This window comes from Mastigoproctus giganteus, chromosome 2 (assembly GCF_048544385.1).
Source record: "Mastigoproctus giganteus isolate SK-2022 chromosome 2, ASM4854438v1, whole genome shotgun sequence".
Taxonomy (NCBI): Eukaryota; Metazoa; Arthropoda; class Arachnida; order Uropygi; family Thelyphonidae; genus Mastigoproctus; species Mastigoproctus giganteus.
Window position 1 is genome coordinate 36,905,305 of NC_143576.1, and position 13,059 is coordinate 36,918,363.

At 37.1% G+C, this 13,059-nt stretch overlaps 1 protein-coding gene across 1 annotated transcript in view; it reads left to right on the forward strand.

Moving 5' to 3' along the window:
• The window catches only part of LOC150089269 (uncharacterized), an 80,529-nt gene that overhangs the window by 46,707 nt on the left and 20,763 nt on the right, over positions 1-13,059 (forward strand). Inside the window, exon 2 of the mRNA XM_090389928.1 lies at positions 9,818-9,983. Within this exon, the coding sequence (XP_090246054.1) occupies positions 9,818-9,983 (166 nt within the window). The remainder of the gene's footprint in view (positions 1-9,817; positions 9,984-13,059) is intronic.

The window sequence follows — 13,059 nt, forward strand, 5'->3', positions numbered from 1 at the left end:
TTTTAGCCATATTCATCTTTAGTCCAAAATCCTTACTAACTGTGCATAACTGATTAAGATTTTCCTCTAATTCTTTGGGATCGTGGCTTATGACCACAATGTCATATGCAAATCGTAAATGGTTTAGGTACTCTCCGTTCACATTGACTCCTTTCTGTGACCAGTCTAATCTTCTGAAAGCTTCCTCAAGGGCAGCAGTAAACAGCTTTGGAGATATTGTGTCTCCTTGTTGAACTCCTTTCTCAATTTTAAATTTCCTACTCTCTTTGTCCAGTCTAATAAAGGAGGCAGCACTCTCATATATTTTCTTCAAAATCATAATATATGGGGTATCTATGCCTTGTCTTTCCAGTGCCCGAAACATTGAGTTATGCTCTATAGCAGTGTATAGCAGTACAGGTGGGCAACAGCCGGCCCGCGACGATGTTGAATCCGGCCCCCTCAGTAAATGCATAAATATAGAAAATCCATACCTGACTACACTCGCCGTAAATGTTCGTCTTAATTCGGTTCAATCGGGAATCGCGGCCAGTACAACAGTAACCAAGTGATTCTACGCAGCGTCAAAGAGTTATTTCCTAATTATTATTGTAGCATCGATCGAACAAAGTTCCTTTGGGTTTGACTTCTTATTGAAAAAAATAATATTGGTGCGAGATATTTTATGTTTTATGCCTTTTCTAATTATTACAATTTTTAATTTAATATAATTTATAGCCCATAAAATGAGCCAATTAAAAAAAAAGAAAAATTGATGCCGAATGCCGCATTTTCAATGATAATTGGACATTCAGATATTTTTTTTTAAAATACATTAATAATTTGGTAATTCAGGTAATATAACATTTTTTAGGTTCTGATTTTTTTTATTAAATCGTTCAATCTATTCTGGCCCGCATCATGATGCGAAAATTTCATTCGGCCCGCATCATGATACGAAAATTTCATTCGGCCCGCTGATGAAAAAAGTTGCCCACCCCTGCTGTATAGAGTCAAATGCCTTTTCATAATCCACAAATGCCAGGCATAATGGTGTTTTATATTCATTTGCTTTCTCCATTAGCTGTGATATTACGTGAAGGTGATCCATAGTTGAGAATCCTGTCCTAAAGCCAGCTTGCTCTTTTGGTTGATTCTCATCAAGTATTCTTTCTAATCTGTTAGTAATGACCCTTGTGAACAACTTGTAGAGGTGGGTCTATAATTTCCAATTTATCTCCTTTCTTATGCAGCAAAACTATGATTGCATTATTCCACTGCTTAGGCGTCACACCTTTTCTAATGCACTTTGTGAAGAGCCTTGCCAGTTTTTGTGTTATGTCCCTTCCTCCCAATTTTAACAACTCTACAGTAACTTCATCTTCCCCGGGAGCTTTCTCATTCTTCATTTTCTTCAATGCATGTTCTACCTCATCAGGAAGAATATTGGGTATGTCGTATGTGTTGCTACTTTGCAATCCATCTTCCCCACTGCTGGCATCATTTCCTCGCTGCTTGTATAATTCTCTATAGTAGTCTTCTGCTTTTTGAATTATGCCTTCTCTGCTGTTTATAAGTACACCATCGCTATTCTTCAGTTTCAGTATCATTTGTCTTTCTGTATTACTGTTCATGGCTGCTGATTTAAATCCTTTGTTTTCCCTTAATGCTTGTTCTACTTCTTGTGTTAAATCTTCTTATGTCCTCTCTGAGTCTCTTTTTAATGGCTTTGCATAACTCAGTATACTCAATTTTCTCCTTGTCAGTGTTTTTCTTGCTCTTCATTTGTCGTCTTCGGTTTATCATGACAAGTGTTTCTTGACTAATTTTTTCTTATTTGGATTTATTTTTCCCTATAGGTTTCTTGGGCTTTATCACTTTCAGAAAGTTGTAATATTCCTCGTCGATATCTTGGTCCTGAGCAGTCTGCAGAAGCTCAAAATTGTTCTTGAGTTCCAGTACACACTGCTTTTTCTCCTCTTCTGTTATCTCAAAGACTTTTGTATTATTTACTCGAGTCAGTTTTTTCCTTTCCTACATCTATATCAAGTGTATACTTACCATTCTGTGATCACTTCCAACATTTACCTTATTCAGGATGGTAACATCATTCACAGTATATTTTCTGTTAGTGAGGATGAAGTCGATTTCATTAGTTGTTAATCCATTTGGACTCTTCCATGTCCACTTTCTCTTCATCCTTTTCTTGAAAAAAGTGTTCATTACTGACAGTCCTTGAGATTCTGTAAATTCCACAAGTCTTTCACCTCTTTTATTTCTTTCACCAATTCCAAAATTTCCTATAGTTCCTCTTTTTGTGCTGTTTTGCCTTTTTCCGACCTTAGCATTGAAGTCCCCCATAATAATAGTGTAGTGGGTTTCCTGCTCATCTAGAAGACTCAATTTCGGTGTACATTTCTTCAACCTCTTCATCATCATGGCTCGATGTTGGTGCATAAATCATTATAATCTTTAGCTTGTACCTCTTAGAAATCTTGAGTATTATTCTTGACACCCTTGGTGATGTACTTTTGAATTCCAAAATGTTGTTTTTAAAATCTTTATGGACCAGAAACCCAACTCCACCTTCACTCCTTTCACTGTTTCCATTGGTGTATAGCAGATTTCCACTTGATAAACTTATAAGTGATTCATTTCTTCTTCTTGTTTCAGCCAAACCGATGATATTCCAATTCACATTTTCTAATTCCTTTTCCAGGTCTAATATCCTGTCTTCACCGATTAGTGATCTTACGTTATAACAGGCCAAGTTCAGTTTCCGTGCATGGCAGCCTGGTTGTACCCAGAGATTCGTAGCACCCTCTGCTTCCACTCTGATTCTCTCACTGCCGTAAGAGGGAGAGTAAAAGCTGCTGGGGACTGAGGGACATTTGTTTTGTCATGCTGTCATATGCTGGAGGGTTTGGTCTTTTCCTCTTCACGCTGACCAGGCGTCTTGAAGAGAACCACTCTACACGTTTGTTGCCACCTAAGTGACGTAACAGGGCTTACCATCGAGAAGGTGTGCTTGAGTGGATTTTAGGGAGGCAGGCCAACCGGACTTCTCCTAAATCTTCTGTAATAGAGATATTGGATCCATCAGTGTTTTAGGCTGAGTGTCTGATAACACACAGGATACCTGTTCCCCTCTAAGCCCCTTATTTAAGCTATCAACTTCTTAATATGATAGCACAGCTTAATTTATTATGGTACTCACCTTTTTTTTTATAATCTGCAATTGATGTTTGAATAGAGTGGATGATAATTTTAATTTAAATTAGGAGTAAGTTGGGGTTTAAAAACAGAAGTTAAAATATGCGCAAGGAAGTAGAAGTGCATGGCTTTGTCCTTGGTTGTCAATATTAAAGTTGAAAATAAATAGTTAATACTGGAGGCCAATAGTCATAACAAGTGGCTTTCATTATCCATGTCTTCAGTTGGCAATGATGGGTTGAGAGTGAATGCGTGTATTTAAGAAAGCTAAGTTCCCATGATGCTCCTGGTTACATGTGGAAATCTCAGGTGCATGAGAGTCCAAGCCGGTGCAATGTTGTAAGGTAGTTTGGTATTTAATACTTGGAGATTGGAATGGCGGTGGAACCATTCTATGACTAGGGCTTCATATTGGAAGATTTTAAAACTGGATTTTAATTTGATAATGGGAATGGCTGAGTCTACTAAGGGGGTGTGATTGTGAGATTGAACATGTGATTCTAGTTCTGTGTTTGTTTGGCCTGTCTTAAAACTATTGTAGTGGTAGTACGCATGTGTGTTTGATGTTTTAATAGAACCATATTTTGAAGTTGTGCTACCAATGTAACATGCATTACCTTTGGTACCTTTGAATATGTGACAGAACTGATTGTAAAAACTACTATGATATGGTAGGATAATACGTAGATTATTATTAGAGGTGTGTTTGGGTGGATTGTTAATATTATTTTGGACGGTGAAAATGGTTTGTTGAATTAATTGAGTAGGGTACCTTCTAGATATGAATTTTGTTATAAGATATTGAAGTTCATGATTGAGATCGTTTTGTGTAGAACTGTATTTTATAACGATGTAAATCTGATTATAAAGAACGGCTTTTTTTATGTTAAGGGGGTGGTGTGAATCAAAATGTAGGTACTTGCCAGTATGGGTATTTTTTTCTAAAAATTCTTGTTCCTAGTTTGGTGTCATTCCTATATATGGTGAGGTTCAGAAAATTAATTTGTCAGTTTTCTTCAAGTTCTAGGGTGTATTTTAATCTATTGTGTACTAGATTGAATTTAATGAAAAGATAGTCTATTGTGGATTTTGTTCCTATTAAAATAATGTCATCTGCATATCTTATAAATAATTTTATATCTGGGGGGTATGGTTGTAGTACATAGTTTTCTATTGAAGCTAGGTAAATTTCGAAAGGGGGTGCTGAGATCAATCCCATAGGTAATCCGTATATTTGCTGGTATATCTGATTGAGAAATCAAAAATATTTAGCATCTAATAAAAAGGTTGTAAGTTCTACAATACTATTTATTGAAAGGGAAGTGCGATTGAGTAAGGTATTATCGTTTGTTAAGAAATTATGTAGAGTTTGTAATGTTGAAGGTAAATGTACATTAGTGTACAATGAGACTACATTGAACGATGCTATTATGTCGTTGTTGGTTATTGTAATATGTTTTATTTTATCAAATGTTTGGGAGGTATTTTTTTTATTAATTATTACTATGGTGTTGCCTTTGTCAGCTTTTTGAACTATGATATTTGGGTTATTACGTATTTTTTGTAAGTTGCTTAACTGTTGTTTATTTATGTTGGGTTGGAATTTAAGTCTAGAATTAAGAATTGAATTGCTTTGGTGTATTAATCTCCATTTATACGGGTGGTTATTTAATTTAGTTTGTAATTCTATTATACATTCTTTATGTGGATATTGGTCACCTTTGATGGCAAAATTAAAACCGTAAACGAGGCTAGTGAGTTCGGTAGGGGAAAAGGGGTATGATGAAATGTTTACTGTGGAAGATTTTTTGGGGTGTGTGAGGTTTCTGTGTGAGGGTTCTCCATTTCCTGTTATGTCTAAGTTCGATGTCTTTTATAGCAGCTGTTATACATATTTCATTATATGTCGTAAAATCTACCCAAGATTGTGGTGTCATATTTCTTTTTAGGAAAAATCTTAATTGGTGTATTCAGATAGTAAGTGGTATTTTTTATTATATCTTCTGTAATTCTTTTTGTACAATTTTAATGCAGGTTTGGTGGATGATATATGGGTATTTTTTACATGTATTACTAGGGAATATATGAGCGAATTTCGGGATAATGTTACGAAGAATCTACGTTCCCTGATGCCCCTCAACATGTCAAATTCCGAAACACAACTTTCACAAATCTTAGTTAAATATTTTTCCAATAAAACCCACATTTCCTTTTTAAAAAAATGTCTTCTTATTTCCATCACACTGCTTAAATTTGTGCAGCAGTTTTCCATGTGCAACAGTATCAAAGGCTTTTCTAAGATCCAAATATATGTTATCAAAGTTATTCTGTGCATCCAGTTCCTTTGTGACTACATCATAGTATCCAATAAAATTAGTCAGACAAGACTTCCCCTTAACAAACCCATGTTGTGTCCGAGCTATAACTGAAGTCTTGTCTAGATGATCCTGCAGTGCTTCTTTAACCAGTGCCTCCATTAGTTTCCTTGGAACAGAAGTTAAACTAACAGGCCTGTAATTACCTGTGTCTCCCTTTGATCCTCCTTTGTGAATTGAGGTCACATTTGCACATCTCCAGTCCATGGGTACCTCCCCTGAGTCCAGGGAAGCTCTCATAATTATTGCTAAGGGTTTGCTTACTTCTTTTGCCGCCTCCTTTAATATAACTGGATAGATCCCATCCACCCCAGGTGCCTTTCTTGTGTTTATCTTCAACAATTTCTCCTCAACTTTACTCTCAGTTATTACAAAATTATCTAGCTTACTGCCAGAGTTGAATATACCTCTGGCATTCCTCTCCCTGAATAACTCCTCATGTGTGAATGTCAATGCAAAATATTCATTTAGTTTGTTAGCTACCTGAGCAGGATCATCAACAGTTGAACCATCGATATCGAGTGGACCAATCTGATTCATCCCCTTCCCTCTAGAGTTTACATAAGTAAAGAACGCTTTGCTGTTTTTCTTTGGATCCTTTGCCAAAGATTTCTCGTAGTCTGCCTTCGCCTCCTTTGTAACTTGGTTACAGACCAGCTTATATCTATTATAGGTTTCTGTGTCACATGTTAATTTATATGTATCCCATGCATTATTCTTTTCTGTCACGTGTCTAATTAGTTCATCTGACATCCATTTAGGCCTAAATATTGAACAATATTTCTTTTTTGGTATGAAAAGCCTAGTAGCTTCCAAGATTAATTCTTTGAATGCTTCCCATTTTTAATTTGCTGTTGGTAACATCATCAGTTGGTTCCACCATATAGAATTTAAATACTGTCTCAGACCACCATAGTCACTTTTACGAAAGCAAAAACCCTTCCCTTTACCCTTGATAGTAGTTACCTCTTTGAGTAAATCCCACTTCAGCACACTGTGATCACTGCCACCTAGTGGTTCCTTTATCTGGAAATTCTTGATTCATGAAGAATCATTACTGATAATCAGATCAAGAGTATTACTCCCTCTAGTTGACTCCCGGACATGCTGCTGTAGAAAACAACATCCAATAAATCCACAAAAGCCTTGCTAGTGTGTGAGTGACCAACCCACAAATTCCAGTCAATATCCGGGAAATTAAAATCCCCCATTATAAGACACTCTAATTTACTAGCCTACTCTATTTCTCTGCACAATTGCCCATTATATTCATCAGATTCATTAGGCCTATAACACACACCTACTCTCATTTTTCCTTTGTTTGTTTGTTTGTTTTTAGGAGCATTAGCAACTAAGGCCATATTGCTCAGGGATATGCGGTGGTCATTCCCTGACCTTTCCGCATCCTCAGTATTTGGTGGTGACGGGCTCAAACCCCGGTCTAATCAAGAAGCGTGTGCTAAGCACTGCTGCTCTTTCCCACCTGGCTACGGGGCACCTCATTTTTCCTTTACCAGTGGTTATGTCACACCAAGCAGACTCAACATTGCATTGTCCACCTACATCAGTTGGATGCAGGTGGACAATGCATCCTTAGATTTTGTGTGTTTCTTAACTAACAGCATAACCTTTCCTCCCTTTCTGTCCTGTCTATCCTTTCGGTACACATTGTACTCCCCAAATTCCAGTTCCACTGCTTATGTCTATGTGCCACCATGTCTCTGATACCCCAACAATACCTGCCTTTGTCTTGACTAGCACTTCAAGCCCATCAAATTTAAAATTATACTCCTAGCATTGGTGTACATACAAGAATACATGCACCTGTTTTTACTCTTAGTTACCCTACCACAGCCCATGTATTTACTTGTTCCACTATGACTGCCAGCAGACCTGGAAATTCCCATTGCCTTGCTTTCCAGGCTGCTGCTCAATTGCATTTCAATAGAAGTAGTGCAAGAATCACTTTTACCTCTGCCAGCTGCTATTGTTAATCTATTAGTCCATGTATCCCCCCATGCTAGCAGTTTTCAGACCCACCTAACTCTGCCTCGATAGCCTCAGCAAATATTCTTGCACCCTTTCTATTTAAGTATATCCCATCCCTGTACAAGCAATCTCTCCTGTTAACAAGCACAGACCACGCTGAAAAAAATTCTACCCCTTGAGCCTTGCACAATCTCCAGGGCAGAATTGATCGACAAGGCTCTCATCATATACTCCCTCCTATCATGTCTGGGCAGAATTGCAGATACTTTCAAATTCAACCCTAACTCACGGCTTTTTTTCAGCATTGTCTTGTACTTGTTAAGTAATTCTGCCAGTCTCCCTCTTAATATCATTAGTGCCAATGTGTACAACAGTATCACCTTTTGTGCCCTTAAAGGATGATATCTGCCCTACAACATCATCAACCTTTGCCCCTGGAAGACATACCCTGGTCTTGTTCCATCTATCCTCTTTGCACAATATGTTCCAAATTTTCCCTGACAATAGAGTCACCTACAACAACTAGTTCCTTTAGGACCAGCACATTCTGCCTTAGGGGTTGCTGCTGTATTTGCGTGATGTTCAAGTGCAAGCACTGGCATTGATGTGGGCAGCTGAGAGCTTGTTGGGGCCTGATTTCCTCGCACTCCTTACGTTCCCCTTGGCATTATCATGTCCCATTCCTGATTGCTCCACAAACATCAAACAAGCAGTGCATTTCAGTAGACTGTGATTCAGAGGACAACTGCCCGCCCCCCCTCAGTTCTCCCCTGAGCCACAGCACTTCCACTAGTTTGAGCCTTTTGCTTTGCTGCTCTGGTCTGAGTCATGATTTCTATTCAAGTTCAATAAAATTCCAATACAAAATATAACTCTAAACCTATATCGCGAGAGTACATGTGAACAGGCGAAGTTTTTATGCCTCCAACGAATAGTGAAGTTTTTGCTTTTTTATTGACTTAAATTGGCATATTAATTTATTTTTTAGAGTTGCTTTATATTCCTAGTAACAATACTTTAGTTTAAATTGAATTTAGACAGAGATTTTGTAGGTTATTTCTTGGTATCGGTAAGGGTATCAAATTCATGTGTGGACAGGTTTTGCAGCTCCCTCGAACGAAAAGTTTTTAATTATACTTAGCTGCTTTATTGACTTAATTGTTAGATTAAGTTATTTTCTATAAGTAGCTTATAGACCTAGTCAAGCTCCATGGTTTATTTTTAATTTAGATAGTGCGATTTGGAAAATAAATAATGCCTCATGTCCATAGATCAACTGTTCATAACTTGCCGCCATTGTTATACGATACGATGTGTGCTAGAGTAAAGTTTAATGGAAAACTAGATAGTGTACTGTTTAATGGAAAACTTCATCTTCGTCTTCCAGGACCAGCTGCAACTCCTGGCTAAGTTTACAATTTCTTTGGTAGCAGAAGATATCAGCTCATCTTTGTTGAAGCCTTCGTTGATAAGCTTGGAATGTTTTAGAAGTTTTTTTTTTCAAACCCCACTGATACAAGTTGCTGTCATATCATTCCAGGCTCTTGAATGTTGCACGTTCCATCAAAGATGTTAAACGTCTTCCAAAATTGCCACAGATTCATCTTCCCTTGCTTTGTTGCATTTACAGCCTCAGAAAATGTTGTTTGAATGTGCGGATAACTCCCTGATCCATTGGTCGAATCAAAGCTGTTGTATTTGGAAGGAAGTACCACCGGGACGTTGTCATGCAGATCATCTAGATATTTAGGATGACCGGGAGCGTTGTCAAAGAGCATTAATATCTTAAAAGGCACTGACATTTGTAAGCAATATTTTTCATCTTCAGGGACAAACACAATTAGAAACCATTCTTCAAACATGGTTATTGTCACCTAGGCCTTTGAGTTAGGCCTGAAGTGTATAGGAACGATTTCTTGTGAGTGCCTTTAAAAGCTGGTGGGTTTTCTGAGTGATAAACCATTAAAGGTGTCTATTCAAAGCCGTGGTTGTGAAGTGATCATGTCATGTTATTGTTTAAATTCAACAGTTTATCAAATTCGGATGATTCACTTGTGTAAGAAATAAATTTAAATGGTATGTCTAATATATTACATGAATTACCGAAACTTATTTTTGCAAGGCAAGTGGAAGAACTTTAGTTATGGACACCTTGTTCATATTGATGTTTTTGTGATTATCTACAAAAATTGAAAGAGATTAATAAATACTTTAGAAAGCATTTAGCTTATTTACTTATTTGCTATAAAATTGTTTTTTAGGTGAAGGTCAGCCAACAAAACCTCTGTCATATATATCACAGAAAGTAGCTGATTTACTTGCAGAGGATCCAAGTAATGCAAATTCTGATGTTTCTATTATAGAAAATGGAGAAATTTCACAATTTTCTTTTGGAAAGAATGAATTGGAAATTTCTTTGTCTAGTCGGTAAGAAATTTTTGGCTATTTTATTGAAATTATTTAATATTCTCTAATTATTCATGATTGATCTGGTTCCATAGTGAAGTTAGGATATTTTGAGGTCATGAGATTTTTAAAAAGATTATAATGATATAGAAAAATAGAGAAAAAACGTGGTGCTCACTAGATGTAATAGAAAAAATGTGATAGTACTCCATAAAACTACTCAAACATGAAAAACTGAAAATAAAAACTGAATGCAGGGTGAATGAAAGCAATTGTGGCAGCAGAAGCAGATTGTGCACTTCTCAAAATCCAAAGATACACATTTTATGTTCACTTTGTAAACAAAAACAGAACTGTGTCCTGCAACGTTATTGGCCTCTGTAGCCAGGTGGGCAGGAGCAGCAGTGCGTAGTACACGCTTCTTGATTAGACTGGGGTTCGAGCCCGTGACCACCAAATACAGAGGATGCGGAAAGGTCAGGGAATGACCACTGCATATCCCCGGAGCAATATGGCCTTAGTTGCTAAAGCTCTTAAAAACCAAATAAACAACAACAACAGCAACGTTATTGAAAGTAAATTTTGCTATCCTTAGGCTTGTTGCTTTGTGTTAATGATGCATCTCTGCCTACTTAGTTGATCAAGAACCAATCATGAATGGTCAATGGTCTTGTCTGTACATGCATAAACACTCTGTAAACATTTGTAAAGAACAAAATCCAAGGGCACCTCCGTAGCCAGGTGGGTAGGAGCAGCAGTGTGTAGCACACGCTTCTTGATTAGATCGGGTTCGAGCCTGTGATCACCAAATATGGAGTATGCGGAAAGGTCAGGAAATGACCACCGCATATCCCGGGAGCAATATGGCCTTAGTTGCTAATGCTCCTAAAAACCAAATAACAACAACAAAATCCAGGACATATTCTGTGTGTAAATGCACCTTTATAATGATCAATTTTTTGCATTGTATGTGTGTTATGCATGTACAGTTAAGAAACCATGTATAGAGATACCCAAAATCATTAGTGTGCTTTCATAATCAGTATGAATGGTTTATAAAATTCTAAACGTGTGGCTGCATGGCCACACAAACTCAAGAAAGGCAGGCAGGGTAAACATAAAAATGAAAAAAAAAGCTCCAAAAAGTGTTCCATCCTTTATTAATATTGAAGTACAAACATTATATAAATTATAGCTGCATAGAGGACCAGCTTGACATTTTGCCAGATACTGAGAAAAAATATTTTAGCTATTTGTTTTAAAAAAACATAGTGTATTACTATTAAAACAAATATTTTGTTTTCATTCCTAAAATTATCTATATGACTATGAAATCGACTTCATGCTCACTAACAGAAGATATATATTGTGAATGATGTTACTGTCCAGAACAAGATAAATGTTGGAAGTGATCACAGAATGGTAATATGCACACTTGATATAGATGTAAGAAAAGAAAGAAAAAAAAGCTGACTCGAGTAAATAATACGAAGGTCTTTGAAATAACAGAAGAGGAGAAAAAGCAGTATGTACTGGAACTTAAGAACAAGTTTGAGCTTCTGAAGACTGCTCAAGACCAAGATATCGACAAGGAATACTATAACTTTCTGAAAGTGATAAAGCCCAAGAAACCTATAGGGAAAAATAAATCCAAAGAAGAAAAAATTAGTCAAGAAACACTTGTCATGATGAACCGAAGGCGACAAATGAAGAGCAAGATAAACACTGACAAGGAGAAAATTGAGTATACTGAGTTATGCAAAGCCATTAGAAAGATACTCAGAGAGGACATAAGAAGAAAAGTAGAACAAGCATTAAGGAAAAACAAAGGACTTAAATCAGTAGCCATGAGCAGCAATACAGAAAGACAAATGACACAGCCGACCGGGCTAGCCGTGTGGGTAAAGTGCCTGCCTGGCAGCCCAAAGGTCGTGGGCTCGAATCATGCCTCAGGCTTGGATCAAAGTACTGCAAAAACCTTGGGAGGTGCATTCTGGCCACAGAATGCCGATGCGCCAACAACTACCCAAAAAAAAAAAAAAAAAAAAAAGAATGATACCGAAACTGAAGAATAGCGATGATGTACGTATAAATAGAAGAGAAGGAATAATTCAAATAGCAGAAGACTACTATAGAGAATTATACAAGAAGCGAGGGAATGATGCCAGCAGTGGGGAAGATGAATCACAAATTAGTAACACATACGACATACCCGATATCCTTCCTGACGAGGTAGAACATTCGTTGAAGAAAGTGAAGAATCAGAAAGTCCAGGGGGAAGATGAAGTTACTGTAGAGTTTTTAAAATTGGGTGGAAGAGACATGGCACAGAAATCGGCAAGACTCTTTACAAAATGTATTAGAAAAGGCATGACTCCTTAGGAGTCCACTCCTAAGGAGTCATGCCTAATGCAATCATAGTTTTGCTGCATAAGAAAGGAGATAAATTAGAAATTGGAAATTATAGACCAGTTAGATTGTTGTCCCACATCTAAAAGTTGTTCACAAGGGTCATTACTAACAGATTAGAAAGAATACTTGATGAGAATCAAATGAAAGAGCAAGCTGACTTAAGGACAGGATTCTCAACCATGGATCACCTTCACGTAATATCACAGCTTGGAGAAAGCAATTGAATATAAAATGCCATAATGCCTGGCATTTGTGGATTATGAAATGGCATTTGACTCCATACAGCATAAGGTTGCATTTCAGGCACTGGAAAGACAAGGCATAGATACCCCATATATTATGATTTTGAAGAAAATATATGAGAACCCTACCTCCCTTATTAGACTAGACAAAGACAGTAGCAAATTTAAAATTGAAAAAGGAGTTCGACAAGGAAACACAATTGACACAAGGAGAAGTTGTTTACTGCTGCCCTTGAGGAAATTTTCAGAAGTTTAGACTGGTTGCAGAAAGGAATCAATGTGAATGGAGAGTATCTAAACCACTTACGATTTGCAAATGACATTGTGATCATAAGCCATGATCCCAAAGAATTAGGGGAAAATCTTAATCAGTTATGCAGAGTTAATAAGGATTTCAGACTAAAGATGAATATGGCTAAACAAAAGTAATGATGAACAAGTAT